This window comes from Gorilla gorilla, chromosome 1 (genome assembly GCF_029281585.2).
Source record: "Gorilla gorilla gorilla isolate KB3781 chromosome 1, NHGRI_mGorGor1-v2.1_pri, whole genome shotgun sequence".
In the NCBI taxonomy this organism is placed as follows: Eukaryota; Metazoa; Chordata; class Mammalia; order Primates; family Hominidae; genus Gorilla; species Gorilla gorilla.
Window position 1 is genome coordinate 230,298,201 of NC_073224.2, and position 14,300 is coordinate 230,312,500.

Consider the following 14,300-nt stretch of genomic DNA (forward strand, 5'->3'; position numbering starts at 1 on the left):
ATCACTTGAGCCCGGGAGGCGGAGGGTGCAGTGAGCCGAGATCATGCCACTGTACTCCAGCCTGGGCTACAGAGCAAGAGACCCCATCTTAAAAACAACAACAACAACAAACAACAAAAAGCTAAAATAATTGAATAAAAGATGCATGGGAAACAGAATATGCATACGATCCAAAGTCCATGCCCAGATATCTATTAGTAAGAAGGGAAATGATATATTTACAATGGAGAGAGCTGGGAAACATCACATTAACCAAATTTACCAAACTTTAACATTATTGATAATAGGACAAATTGACATTTTATGTCTACTGATGTGATGCAACAGGAAGTACACAACATCACCATTATAGCAATCTTTTTCCTTTTTTTTGGAGACAGGGTCTCCCTCTGTCACCCAGGCTGGGGTGCAATGGTACAACCATAGCTCACTATAACCTTGACCTCTCAGGCTCAAGTGATCCTCCTGCCTCAGCCTCCCAAGTAGCTGGGACTACAAGAGTGAGCCAACGTGCCTGGCCCCTTTATAGCTTTTTTTTTTTTTTTTTGAGATGGAGTTTTGCTCTGTCACCCAGGCTGGAGTGCAGTGGCACAATCTCAGCTCACTATAACCTCTGCCTCCCAGGTTCAAGCCATTCTCCTGCCTCAGCCTCCCAAGTAGCTGGGACTACAGGTGTGTGCCACCATGCCCAGTTACATTTTGTATTTTTAATAGAGAGGGGGTTTTACCATGTTGGCCAGGCTGGTCTTGAACTCCTGACCTCAGGTGATCCACCCGTCTCAGCCTCCCAAAGCGCTGGGATTAGAGGCGTGAGCCACTGCACCCGGCCCCTTTATAGCATTCTTAACGAAAAGATTTAACTTGAATCTAATATTGAGGAAATAATCAGACAAATCAGAATGTGGCCTAGACAATTCAAAAATACCAGTATAATGAAAGATTTAAAAAATCATAACCAAATGAAATATATAAACCTTGACTGGATCTTGGATTAAAACACTCTCTCTCCTAATTTTTGATTTAATTAACGAAATTTGAAAATGGACTATACATGATATAATATTGAATCAGTATTGAATTTCCCAGATGGGATAGTGGTATTAGGAGAATATTCCTGGCTGGGTGCAGTGGTTCATGCCTGTAATCCCAGCACTTTGGGAGGCCGAGGCAGGCGGATCACCTGAGGTCAGGAGTTCAAGACCAGCCTGGCCAACATGGTGAAACCCCATCTCTACAAAAACACAAAATTAGCTGGGCATGATAGCAGGTGCCTGTAGTCCCAGCTACTTGGGAGGCTGAGGCGGGAGAATCACTTCAACCCGGGAGGTGTAGTTTGCAGTGAGCTGAGATTGCACCATTGCTCTAGCCTGGGCGACAGAGTGAGACTCCGTCTTAAAAAAAAAAAAAAAAAAAAAAAAAAAAGAATATTCTTGATTTTAAGAGATAAGCATGGAAGTATTTGGGGTAAACTGTCATGATATCTATAATTTTCACATAATTCAGGAAAAATATATAAGTATGAGTATACAAAAGTTCATTATAGTATTTTTTTTCAGCTTCTCTGTTTCAAATGTCTCAAAAAGCTGGGGAGTCGGGGAAAAACTATACATTACATGGAATTATTATAGCAAAAAGAGAAAGCTGCTGCTTTACCTAAAAATCATCAGGTAGAAAAAAAATGTTAATACTTTATCTTGAGGATTTCTTCAAGAATAAGTTGACAGGGTGGTCAAACTACCAATGAATACAAAATTCTCAGACTCTGACAGTTAAGGTATGAGGATGACCTTCCCTAACAGCTGTGGCTGTGCTTTAGTAACCAAAACTAACATGAAAAGATTTCCCATAGCCCTATGAATCTAAAAAGTTTAACTGGGCCAGGTGTGGTGGCACATGCCTGTAATCCCAGCACTCTGGGAGGCAGAGGCGGGTGGATCACTTGAGCTCAGGAGTTTGAGACCAGTCCGGGCAATATAGTGAGACCCTGTTTCTGCTAAAAACACAAAAATTAGCCGGACTTAGTGGAGGGCATATGTAGTCCCAGTTACTCGGGAGGCTAAGGTGGGAGGATCACTTGAGCCCAGGAAGTGGAGGTTGCAGTGAGCCAAGACTGTGCCACTCCACTCCAGCCTGGAGGACACAGTGAGACCCCATCTCAAAAACAACAACAAAAACAAACAAACAAAAAACTTTAACTGCATTTTGACCCAATTGATAGTCAAAATATCAACATCATCTATTGAATTGGCCCCCTCCCCAAACCAGGCTACTTACGAGCTTTTAAAAAGGACACTGTATATCATCACCATTTCCCACAACAAATGGCTAATTAATGAGATTCACATACTATCGTTCTGTTCATTTTGTGACAAAAACTAATTACGGAAGGCACATTAAAAAATAATATATTTTGGCTGGACGCGGTGGCTCATGCCTGTAATCCCAGCACTTTGGGAGGCCGAGGTAGGTGAGTTAGGAGTTCGAGACCAGCCTGGCTGACTGGTGAAACCCCATCTCTACTAATGATACAAAAATTAGCTAGGCGTGGTGGCACACGCCGTAATCCCAGCTACTCGGGAGGCTGAGCAGGAGAACTGCTTGAACCCAGGAGGCAGAGGTTGCAGTGAGCCAAGATCTCGCCACTGCACTCCAGCCTGGGCAACAAGAGTGAAACTCTGTCTCAGTAATAATAATAATAATAATAATAATAATAATAATTTTTTCAGTAGACATTTATGTTTATAAGAAATCCTAATGGCCAAGCACAGTGGCTCACGCCTGTAATCTCAACACTTTGGGAGGCCAAGGTGGGCAGATCACAAGGTCAGGAGATCAAGACCATCCTGGCTAACACGGTGAAACCCCGTCTCTACTAAAACTACAAAAAATTAGCCGGGTGTGGTGGTGGGCACCTGTAGTCCCAGCTACTCGGGAGCCTGAGGCAGGAGAATGGTGTGAACCCAGGAGGCGGAGCTTGCAGTGAGCCGAGATTGCGCCACTGCACTCCAGCCTGGGCGACAGAGTGAGACTCCATCTCAAAAAAAAAAAAAAAATCCTAACTAGTTCAAAATATGCCCCGCATTTATAAAGGCACAGCACTGGCTGTTCTCTCTACTAGAATGTTCTCTCCTACCTATCTACCCTGGTTTTTAAGCTTATTTTGTATCAGGAAGTGTTCTTAATGTTAAACATGAATTATTACAATCTTCTCAATAACCTTATAAAGATGGTACTAGGCTAGGCCTGGTGGCTCATGCCTGTAATCCCAGAATTTTGGGAGGCCAAGGTGGGCGGATCACCTGAGGTTGGGAGTTTGAAACCAGTCTGGTCACCATGGCAAAACTCATCTCTACTAAAAACACAAAAAAATAAGTAGGGCGTGGTGGCGTGTGCCTGTAGTCTCAGCTACTTGGGAGGCTGAGCCACAAGAATCACTTGAACCAGGGCAGCAGAGGTTGCAGTGAGCCAAGATTGTGTCACACAATCCAGCCTAGGTGACAGAGCAAGACTCTGTCTCAATAAAAAAACAAAAAACAAAACAAAACAAAAAAATAAAGATGGTACTATATAGTTAGCCTCATGTTAAAGAGAAAGAAAGAGGTTAAGCAAATGCTAAAAATGAGACTTGAGCCCAGGCAATCCAGAGCATGATTTTTAAACCATTATCCATCCATCCACTCAGCAAATACCTTTTGTGCTCCTACTATGTGCCAAATGCTAGTGGTCAATAAGACAAGGGTTCCATTGACAAAAGAGACAGAGATGATAAAGAGTAAACAAAATATAGATGGATTTTAGTGGCGAGTACTAGTATGAAGAAAGATAAAGATAGGGTTAGAGACTACCAGGGAGAAGAATGGGAGACAGACTTCTAGACTGAGTGGTCTGGGAAGTAGGTTAAGCAGGCAGACGTCTTTGGCAGGGGTTATTCTACTCAAATTCATAGTAACAGCAAGTGCCAAGGTCCTGAAATGGAAAGGGGCACCACATATTTCAGGAAAAGCAAGAAAACTTGTGTGGATGGAATGGCAGAGTAGGGAGACAGGTAGGAGATGCATCAGATGTAATTAGGTAGCAAATGGAGTATAGATGGCCTTATAGACCATGGTAAGGTCTGGGGATATTATTCTAATGGAAACTGCTGGGTGGTTTAGAGCTGGGATGTGTTTTAAAAACATTATTCTCTGTGGGACTTAGGGGGAACTATGGAAATAAGAACGGTCATGAGGCTATCACAGCACTGTCCAGCACTGTGGTGGCTTGGACCAGGGTATTAGCAGCAAAGGTGGTGAAAAGAGATGGAGTCAGGATATGTTTTACAGGGAGAGCAAACAGGATCTACTGATGATCTGATCATGAGATGTGAAGAAAAAGAGAAACTAAAGGTGACTTGGATTTCTGGCCTGAGCTAGCTGCTCCAGTTCAAATGATTTAAATGTAACGTGTCTGCCAGTGATTTGGATGTCAGGTAGTAGTTGTGTGTCAGCATCTAGAGCTCAGGGTAGGGGCCCAGGCTGGAGAGAGAGGACACCTGAGAGTCAGCAGAAGGTGAGGCGGGGCAGAGGTTTGCAGACAGAATGACTCCCTGGGACTGGCTCTGGCTCTCCCGCTGAGTAGCCGTGTTACACTGGGAAAGTATGTGAAAAGGGAATAAGCAATACTTACCTCACAGAAGAGGGGTGTTGTGAGGACTCAATGAGTCAAAACATGTAAAAGGTTTATGTGTATTAATACATGTAATACATGCTCAATATATGAGTTATCATTATCTTCATCATCAGTACAAAAATGGAAGGGGGAACAGAGAAACATATAGAAATAGCCAAGGTCTGTGTCCACAGACCATGATGGAGCAGCTAGAAAGGTTCAAGGAAAAGAAGCCAAGAGAAGAAAGTGTCCCATGAAGAGCAGACAACTGTGTCAAATGCCAGAGACATTCAGTAAGATGAGGACTGAGAAAATGCACTGAATCTATCATCAAGAAGAGCTTTTGTGACCCTGATAAGAGCAGCTTTGGTGGTGAGGGGAGAACAAGAGTCTGACTAGATGAGTTCCAGCAAGAATGAGGATAGGAAATAATGAAAAGAAAAAATGGGGCCAGGAGCGGTGGCTCACACCCGTAATCCCAGCACTTTGGGAGGCTGAGACAGGTGGATCACCTGAGGTCAGGAGTTCAAGACCAGCCTAGCCAACATGGTGAGACTCCGTCCGTCTCTACTAAAAATACAAAAATTAGCTCGGTGTGGTGGCGTTCACCTGTAGTCCCAGCTACTCAGGAGGCAGGAGAATCACTTGAACCTGGAAGGTAGAGGTTGCAGTAAGCTGAGATTGTGCCACTGCACTCCAGCCTGGGTGACAGAGTGAGACTCTATCTCAAAAAAAAAAAAAAAAAAAAGAATGGGAGGTAGGCAAGTAGGACGTAATAAGTACAGAAAACTTTTGCAACTGGTGACATGTTTGCATGCTGGCAGGAATAATCCAGGAGAGAAACTGATGATGTAAAAGAGAAGGGGGTAAATGTTCAGCAAGTTCTTGAGAGGGCATGGAATGCAGGGAGCAAGGGCTGGGCTAGGAGAGGATCAATGACAGTTTATCCACTAACAGGAGGGAAAGCCCAGTACAGGTATGGATGAATGATGCAGGCAAAACTAGACAAAGGAAGAAAACAAAGTTTCTTCTGATTGCTTTTTTTCCTCAGTGAAACAAAAACATTGTCAGCTAAGAGCAATGAGAGGCCACCTTTCGTTCCCAAAGGCACCCGTTAAACCCTTTCAGAGCACCTTGTGTTTTTCCATCATGGCACTTGTCAAAAATGTATTGACTCACTACTGGTGTGGTTATTACAGCTGTCTCCCTCCATAACTCTGAGAACTTTATGAGGCCAGGGACCACACATTTGTCACTTACCACTCATCCCAGCAACTGGCATATATCTGTCTTCTAGATCACATACACAGTCACATACTGATCTTTTAGATAAATATTTGTCAGAAGTAGCTATCTTCTAGATCGGGGTCGGCAAACTATGGCCTTCGGGCTAGATCCAGCCCACTGCCTGTTTCTGTAAACACAGTTTGACTGGAACACGGACACCCTTGTTCATTTCCATATTGTCTATGGCTGCTTTCGTACTACAACAATAGAGTTGAACAGTTTCACAAAAAAGACCACATGGTCCACTAAGTCTAAAATATTTACTATCTAGTGTTTTACAGAAAATGCTTACCAAGCCCCCATTCCAGATCACTGGTTATCAAAGGTGTTTACTGGACCAGCAGCATCAGAATCACCTGGGAATTTATCAGGTATGCAAATTTATCAGGTCTCGCCCCAGACCTAGTGAATCAGAAACTCTGGAGGTGGGCCCAACAGTCTGTGTTCTCATAAGACCCCAAAATTCTAACTGACATTAAAGTTTGAGAACCACTCTTCCAGGTTATGGATTTATATGACTGGCGAAGTGAATAAGACAGATACGGCATTTATTCTAGGTGAGTTTACATTCTCATGGAAGAACCAAACAAATACAAAGAAAAGATAATTACAGGCCATCATTATTAAAACAGTGAGTCAACTTGTGGTGGGCTAGGCATAAAGAGCTGAGGAGCTCAAGTCTGGAAGGGGAGGTAAGCATGATGGAAAGGGGCTCCAGGCTTGAGAAGTGCAACAGCCCAGAGGTGGGAAGAAACTTGGCATATACAAGGAACAAAAAAAAGGGCAGAGTGTCTGTGGTGTGAGAGTGACAGTGTTAAGAGTGGTAGGTAAGCAACCAAAACATGTAAAGCCTTGGAGACTACAGTAAGACTAAGATTCTTTCATGCAATGGAAAGCCCCTGAGGACACTGACAAGATATGATTTATGTTTTTAAAAGATGATCTTGGTTGCTATGTGGACATTGGATTATAGGGGTCAAGAATAGAAGCAAAGAGACAAGCTAGGGTACTCTCGATGAGAGATGATGGTGGTACAATTAAGGCACCTCTGAGAAGGTGATATTCACAGTAAAATCAATATCACCATTCTGAGTTTTCCGGTTAGGCTGTTTTAGACATTAAAGGCTTGGCTCCTAATGGCAGATTATAATTAGCAAGCAATAGCTGGAAGGAAAATATCCACACCCAAGATGACACCCCAGTTGTTGACAACACTTAACTTCGCTCCTCACCACCAGCAGCACTGTGTGGCCACAGTCTCATCAGCACAGTGTCACTACACATATCACACTGTAATCTTCTGTGTCACCCTATAAATGGTAGGGACATTGCAACTTTTCCATCAGTTTCTCCGACAGCAAAGGAATACAAAGTACCTGAAGGAAAAGGGTATGAGGCTGGAAGCAGACCGATTCAGGCATAACACTTCACTAAAGTTTCAGATTTCATATTAAAAACTCATGTGGATTTTGTATTCTATCCCGTGATGCGTGATTATGTTGTTTTTAAACATTAAGAAATAATGTCAGGTCCAAATTTTCAATGAGACTAGTGGTCCGTTCCAGAAAAATATTCTGCTTTGTCCTGTTTCCTCTCTAGTGTACCACCGATACTCTGGGTGAAGAAAAGCAGAGGTTAAAGGAGAAAGAAAAGCTGCAGAGTCACTCAAAACTTTTTAGAAATTTAGTTTCTGCCCATATAAAGGAAAATAAATCATTTCATTTAAAAGAACTTCAAACCAAGAGTATGTAGAGAAAAAACTGAAAACACGGTTAAACTAAACTCAAATCAGAAAGTAATATCCTTATTCATCTTTTGTGAGAAAAGATTTTATGTAAGTGAAATGTGGCATAAAATAGGGCTGAAAGATCTCACTTAAGATAGAATTTTGTTAAACAGAAAAGGGTAGCTAAAGCAAAAGCTTTAAAACTAATCAAGTTCACATAGAAATATCAAAAAGAAGATTTAGTTTACAACCATCTTCAGATGAAAAAGCAATAAATAAAAGTCAAAACCAGGTTTAGTTAGCATTACCTTGCTCTCCTTTTCCCTCTTCCCACATAGAGAGAAATCACACTCTTAAAAGATGACTTCAACTTTTATTGAATGAGGTCTTTATTTTTTAACATTACAAACTAACACTCCCTTTCTGAAAAGGCAGATCTTACACTCAAAGACAATCTTCAAGCATTTTGTTGTTGTTGTTTAAGAAATTGAGAGGGGAAATCCACAGTTTATTAACAAGAAGATTCAAAACTTCATTTTACAGTAATAATGGGACAACACCTAATACATTTCACAATCAAAAGCGGTTCAAGCTAAGAATATCTAGAACAGATTTTAAAATCTGGGAAAGATGACATAAACTGGACAATTACCAGTACTGCTCATCACAATTTTGGCTCTAACAGTACAGGACAAATGCTTGTTTTGCACTGTGCCTAAGACGGCCCCTTCATTAAGGTTCACCAGGACACAGGCAGCATCCCCGCCTCCCAGTCATTTGTACAAATCATTAAGGCAAATCTACAAAGGACCAGTAAGGCACTGGGGCACAGCAGCTGACTGCAGGAAGTCTATGTAACTTCCGGTAGTAAAACAGCCTTTAATGCAGACATAGGTGTGAAAAATTCAGTGTTTTGTTTTTTTTCAGTGTCAACCTGCACCTAAAGCACAAAAGGTCACTTCAAGTCACTTCAATGTAATAAACAATTCCCATTCATCACATTACCAGTGAAAAGAGAAATAATTCACTGGGCTAGAAGGAATTAGAAGCAGGAATAAAGAAAATGCCCTTTGGTTTACACTTACTAAAGAGAATGTCTTTAACTCTCCAAGGAATACCATTCCGCTCTGTGAAATTATACCAATTAATTAGGACTCCTCTATATTCCCATTAATGTCGGATCATTACATAACTTCAATAGAATAAACACTTTTTTCCCACTTTGCTATAATTATAGCTAGGGATACCTCAACAATATAATAATGGTTTAAATTATGACCATTTCTCTTTGGCCTTGTGGTATTTAAGCTTAGAGAAAATTCACATTAAAAAAACAAACAGGCCAGGCGCGGTGGCTCACGCCTGTAATCTCAGCACTTTGGGAGGCCAAGGCAGATGGATCACCTGAGGTTAGGAGTTCGAGACCAGCCTGACCAACATGGTGAAACCCTGTCTCTACTAAAAATACAAAAGTTAGCCAGGCGTGGTGGCATGCACCTGTAGTCCCAGCTACCCAGGAGGCTGAGACAGGAGAATTGCTTGAACCCAGGAGGCAGAGGTTGCAGTGAGCTGAGATTGTGCCACTGCGCTGCAGCCTGGGCGACAGAGCAAGACTATCACAAAACAACAATAACAAAAACAAAAAACAAAGTAATATGGGCCATACCAAGAGCTCACAAAAGCATGGCACTAGTTACTTATTTAGTAAGAGACTCAATTAAGCAATTTTATTCATACAGAGTTATTCTCTAGGATAAGCATTTGCTCAGAAATGCATCATGGGACATACATGGCAGTCAATAAAACCTTGGTTAATTTCTTCCTGGTCATCTGTGAAATTAAGGGATATTTTAGCTATCTAAATATTTCAGCAACATGAGGACACCTGGGATTAACAGATGAAGCACAAATATAAACCCAATTCTTTGGAATATCACTGTGGACATAGTCCTTACCACAATCCACAGCTGTAAATGAATATATTATACAACTCTTCATTCTACAGTGTTACCTAATCACCAGTGGAGAGTAACTCATTCACTCCCATGAAAAGACCACTGTAAGAATGAAAATATATGGACCTACCCTATGTTATCTCAAGTTAGGGAAATGAGAGCCCATTTTTGCTACAGAGTTGAAACCTGAATAATGAATAATATAATAAATATCACCTTTTTTTTTTTTTTTTTTTTTTTTAATGACAGGTTCTCACTCTGTTGCCTTGGCTGCAGTGCACTGGCTATTCATAGGCAAGATCCCATTACTGATCAGCCTGGGAGTTTTGGCCTGCTCCATTTCCAACCTGGGCTGGGTTCACCCCTCCTTAGGCAAGTTTGTGGTTTCCCGCTTCAGGGACATCACCATACTGATGCCAAACTTACACCCAACTGGCATAGTGTACCACAGCCCAGAACTCCTGGGCTCTAGGGATCCTCCTGCTTCAGCCTCCCAAGTAGCTGGGGCTGTAGGCATGTGCCACCAAACCTAGCAATTATTATTTTTAATCTTAGAAAATAAATTGTGTCTAGAAAGGAATAGTTAGCACATTTATGTCTAAAGAGGAATAAAAAAGGACAACTGGGTTTACACAAAATGCATTGAAGTGACTGATTTGAAGCAGCCTATCAAGTACATTCAAACCAAATGGCACAGGAGATTGTCATCTCAGTAAGTCAACCCATTACAGACATCATTTACCCATGTCTAATCTGCTATAAAACCTCAGTTGAAGATTTCAACTGTTCTAGCTATGAAAGCAAAAATATCTCTCAAAGCTTCTCTTTTTAAGGGGAAAAAAACATTAATTGGAAGCAACTTTCTGAGCATTAAGAAAGTATTTTTTTAGAGGCAAAGAAAAAATACTATGATTAAAAATAATGTGTTCTAATAAAGCATAGTGCCCACACGCAAAGGAAAAAAAAACATAATCACAATCTTTAAGGCTTCCTTGAATGCTAACTGCTATCTTGGCTGTAGTTTTTCACACCGTTTGGAAGACAAGTGTTTGATAGATGATTTCATGTGACTTAGGAATCTTCCAAAACATGAAGTCAGGCAATTTCAGACATCTCTGGCTCTTCACATTGCCTCTTAGAAAACTTTTTGACAAACTCAAGAGATGAGGAACGATGTAGAAAATAATTCTTTTCTTCCCATTAAAATCCATCTTTCTTAGTGGATTCTCCAGTGAGGCAAACTGAGACCACAACCAAATAAAATGAGGTATTGATACAATAAATCATCATCAGGACTTTGCCTTCCTTGTTTGTCTACAAGCATTACTAATGCTAACCAAAGAATAGTTTATTATGTATCATCTCCTTCATTCCAAGCCCAACCAAAGTTAACTTTTATTTCACTATTTCATCAACTATTGGAAAAAAGCAGCACCACAGAGCCATATGCTGTAGCTTTGTCCCCATGTCTGTCCCACCTCTTCCCTCTCAAGCCAAATAACCTCCTTACAAGCTACACAAGTTTTTTGTTGGTATTTCTGTTGGCATGATTTTGGTGAATAGTTCACTTTGTGTGCATGTGTGTCAAATGACACACTGAACTTCAAAATGCAAACCACAAACAGAATCCCAGACACAGTGCCAATTTATAGATTCTGATATGACAAATTTCATACATATTCTCATACATTCAAAAGAAAAAACCATTATATGAGTTTTTTGTAAAATACAGAATAAAAGAAGACGTGGAAGTTGTGTGGAAGATGCAAAGCTATGTATTGCAAGATATGTTTGAAGACCTTTAGTTTTGGCTTACGAAAATTCTAATCATATTTAAAGAAGGGAACAGACGTGGATGAGAAATCCAAAGCTGTGCCCACCCAGTTGCATGTTATTATTTTTAAACCAATTTCTAACATTTATGAATAACAGACATTTAATTCTGCTTATCAAATTCTCCTTTTGAATGTCTGCATAAACTAAGAGGCAGGTCTTTCTGGATGTCAGATTAATTTATAGGCATTATAAAAACATAACAAACTTACATCAAGATGGGACAAGTCTGTGTAAGTAAGTATATTAATTAGGCACTAAAAAAGGAGGAACGTTTCAGAAAAAGGAGTTGATGCTTTATCCAAAATTTCAGAAACTGCCCATTTATGGTATACAAGCAAAAGGGAGGTGTTGAAACTTTTACCAGTGTTTTGTCTTAACAATATAAAACCAGTTAATATTTATAATGTAAATAATAAGAACTCAAGGCCAAAGGTAGAACCAAATCAAATCATGAGCTAACACTGTCTGTTTCTTCCACCATGATTTCAAGTTTGTCCAGTAACTGATTTATACTGTGGTTTCTCGACCAGCTTTGAGATTGGGTGCTGAGAACTGTCTCCTCATCCGCGGAGGTGTCACAAACTGGCTACAGTGGCTGGGTTTGTCACTCTGCTTCTGATAGGAAGTGGCTGCATTGCCCTCTAACTGACCTCCAGTGTTATAATTACAGTAAGACTGACGGTGTTGATGAATATGGCGCTTTGCCTGGAAAGTCTGTACATCAGCAGTGGGGTGACCACTGTGGGAGTTTAATGACTCCGCGGAGGCAGATGCCTGGCAGCGCGTACTTTTCGGCTGGCCATTATTGAGAGAATTGCTTCTCCAACGTAGTTGAGGTGGCTGTTGCTGATTATTAATGTGCTGCTTGCTAACTTGGATGTGATCTTGACTTCTCATTCCTTGAGAGCCCCATGGAAACTGGGGATCCTTAAAAGCTCCTTTACCCCCTTTTTCTTGGCTCTCTTCTTTATTCCCTTTCCTTGCCTCATCGTCTTTTGGAATCCTAAGCTCTATAACCTCATCTTCTGTTATGATGATATGTGTCCCAGGACTCCAAGAGTTTCTGTGTTTAGGGTTGCTCTTAAAGGGGAAGCGGGGCTTCCGGTTCTCAGGAGGGATGAACCTATGAGGTACATTCTGCCGACGAAGCTGCTTCGTTATCTCCTGCTGTTGCAAGTTCTTAAACCGAATTTGCTCTTGCCTCATCCAGCGCAGACGTCCACGTCTAAAAGCTGGATCCCCATTCATCAGCTGGGAAACACGTTCTTCTTTTGCAAGTTCTCCATTGTCTCCTTTACTTACATTATTCTCAGAGGTGCTACTAACACCAGCACCAACAGGCTCCTTTGCTTTGTGGCTTCCTGGGCTTTTCTGTTCCTGAGATCCGATCAGTGGCAAGACTTTTTCCATTTTGAGCATTTTATTTCTTAAGACTTTTATCTCCTCGTCTTTCATGTTATTTTGCTTTTTGACTTCTTGCAAAATATCTTCCAGCTTGTCTATATGAACCTTGAGGTCATCTACATCAGTGCTGCCTTTCCCAGTGGCCATGACGTCTTCGATCTTCTCATCCCCAACACCGACGGTATCCCAGACGTCCCTGGCCACTGCCCTCCAGGAGTCCCGCTCATTGGGGTCTTTCTTGCCATACATGGCACAAAGCTCCTTCATCTTGACAATGGCCAGGGCTTCAATCTCCTGCCGACTGTGCCTGAAGTCGTTGAGAGCAACCTCATAGCAAATCTCTTTGACAGCCTGAATTTTAAGATCTGAGATTGTGACCCACTTGGAATCTTTACTCAAGCGCCTTCTTTGGGGTATCTGATACATTTTAATTGGTTCACGTTTCTTCCCACTGCTGGGGAGGCCACATTTTTTAACAATGGTTTGCAACTTGCTGGGAGGTAGCTTTTCTCTCAGAGAAGTAATCAGTTTCCAGCTCTCTTCACACGACCTCTTGTCAGAATCGTCCCCGCTATCAGAATCCGCGTCCTTTGGAAAAACAAAATCAAAAAATGGCCCCAAAATAACCAAAATTAAAATGTAAAAAAGGAAAATTAAATCGAAGAAAAAGCAAGCAAAAAAGCCTTAACCAAATTTAAAAATAAGACCAAAAAAACTAAAAAACAAAACAAAACCAAAAAAACCCCCTCAATAATGTGGAAGTCTATTAAGACATACGCCTATGTACATTTCTATTAATATAAAGATTTGCTTATTTGGCGTCCCTAATCCAAATTTCCACTTTCTGGCTTAAGTGATGAAATTTGCCACCAAATTTCTTAGGAGAATTGACAACAGGGATGAGTTTGTCACCCTATGGTCATACAAAATTATTCAAATGGCGTGACTTAACGATCTCACTACCTGAAGAAAATGAAGTAAAACCTAGGCCCCACACATCATGCTAACAACCCATGCAGACACTTCCCCACATTTGCCTTGGTTATTGCTGTTGCTTCTTCCAGAATCTCCTTCCCCCATGAGTGAGCACAGATGCCATACAAAGATGTGACGAGCAGGCGGATTAACAAAGGTTAGTAAGGCTGTAGGACGCCAGGTTTTGTTTAGCTTTACTAAAAAGAGCAGCCCTAGAAAAAAGTTAGAAGATGAGAATGTAGAAAAAGAAGCAGTCAAACAGGGATGATGTTAAAAATGCTAAGAATCCCTATGAGCAGACCATGTCAGTTCTTAATCAACCAAATGTTTTCTTCTGTAAGACAAGAGGGTTTGAAAATCATCTTCCCATGAGCAGAGGATTTGCTATTTTTTGTCATGCTAAATTTATCCATTTTCATCGTACAATTAAAATGTGTTATCTGGATAACAAGAAAGCTTTTTTTTTTTAA

At 41.0% G+C, this 14,300-nt stretch overlaps 1 protein-coding gene across 15 annotated transcripts in view; it reads right to left on the reverse strand.

The window, feature by feature from the left end:
* The window catches only part of KIF1B (kinesin family member 1B), a 173,699-nt gene that overhangs the window by 67,270 nt on the left and 92,129 nt on the right, over positions 1–14,300 (reverse strand). For 3 of the 15 annotated variants that reach the window (XM_004024625.5, XM_055384147.2, XM_063702954.1), the window contains one exon: positions 9,833–13,443. The exons of the other annotated variants lie outside the window; for them this stretch is intronic. In XM_004024625.5, the coding sequence (XP_004024674.1) occupies positions 11,959–13,443 (1,485 nt within the window). In that variant the 3' untranslated portion in view covers positions 9,833–11,958. Of the gene's footprint in view, positions 1–9,832; positions 13,444–14,300 lie in introns of those variants that run through there. 15 annotated transcript variants of the gene reach the window in all.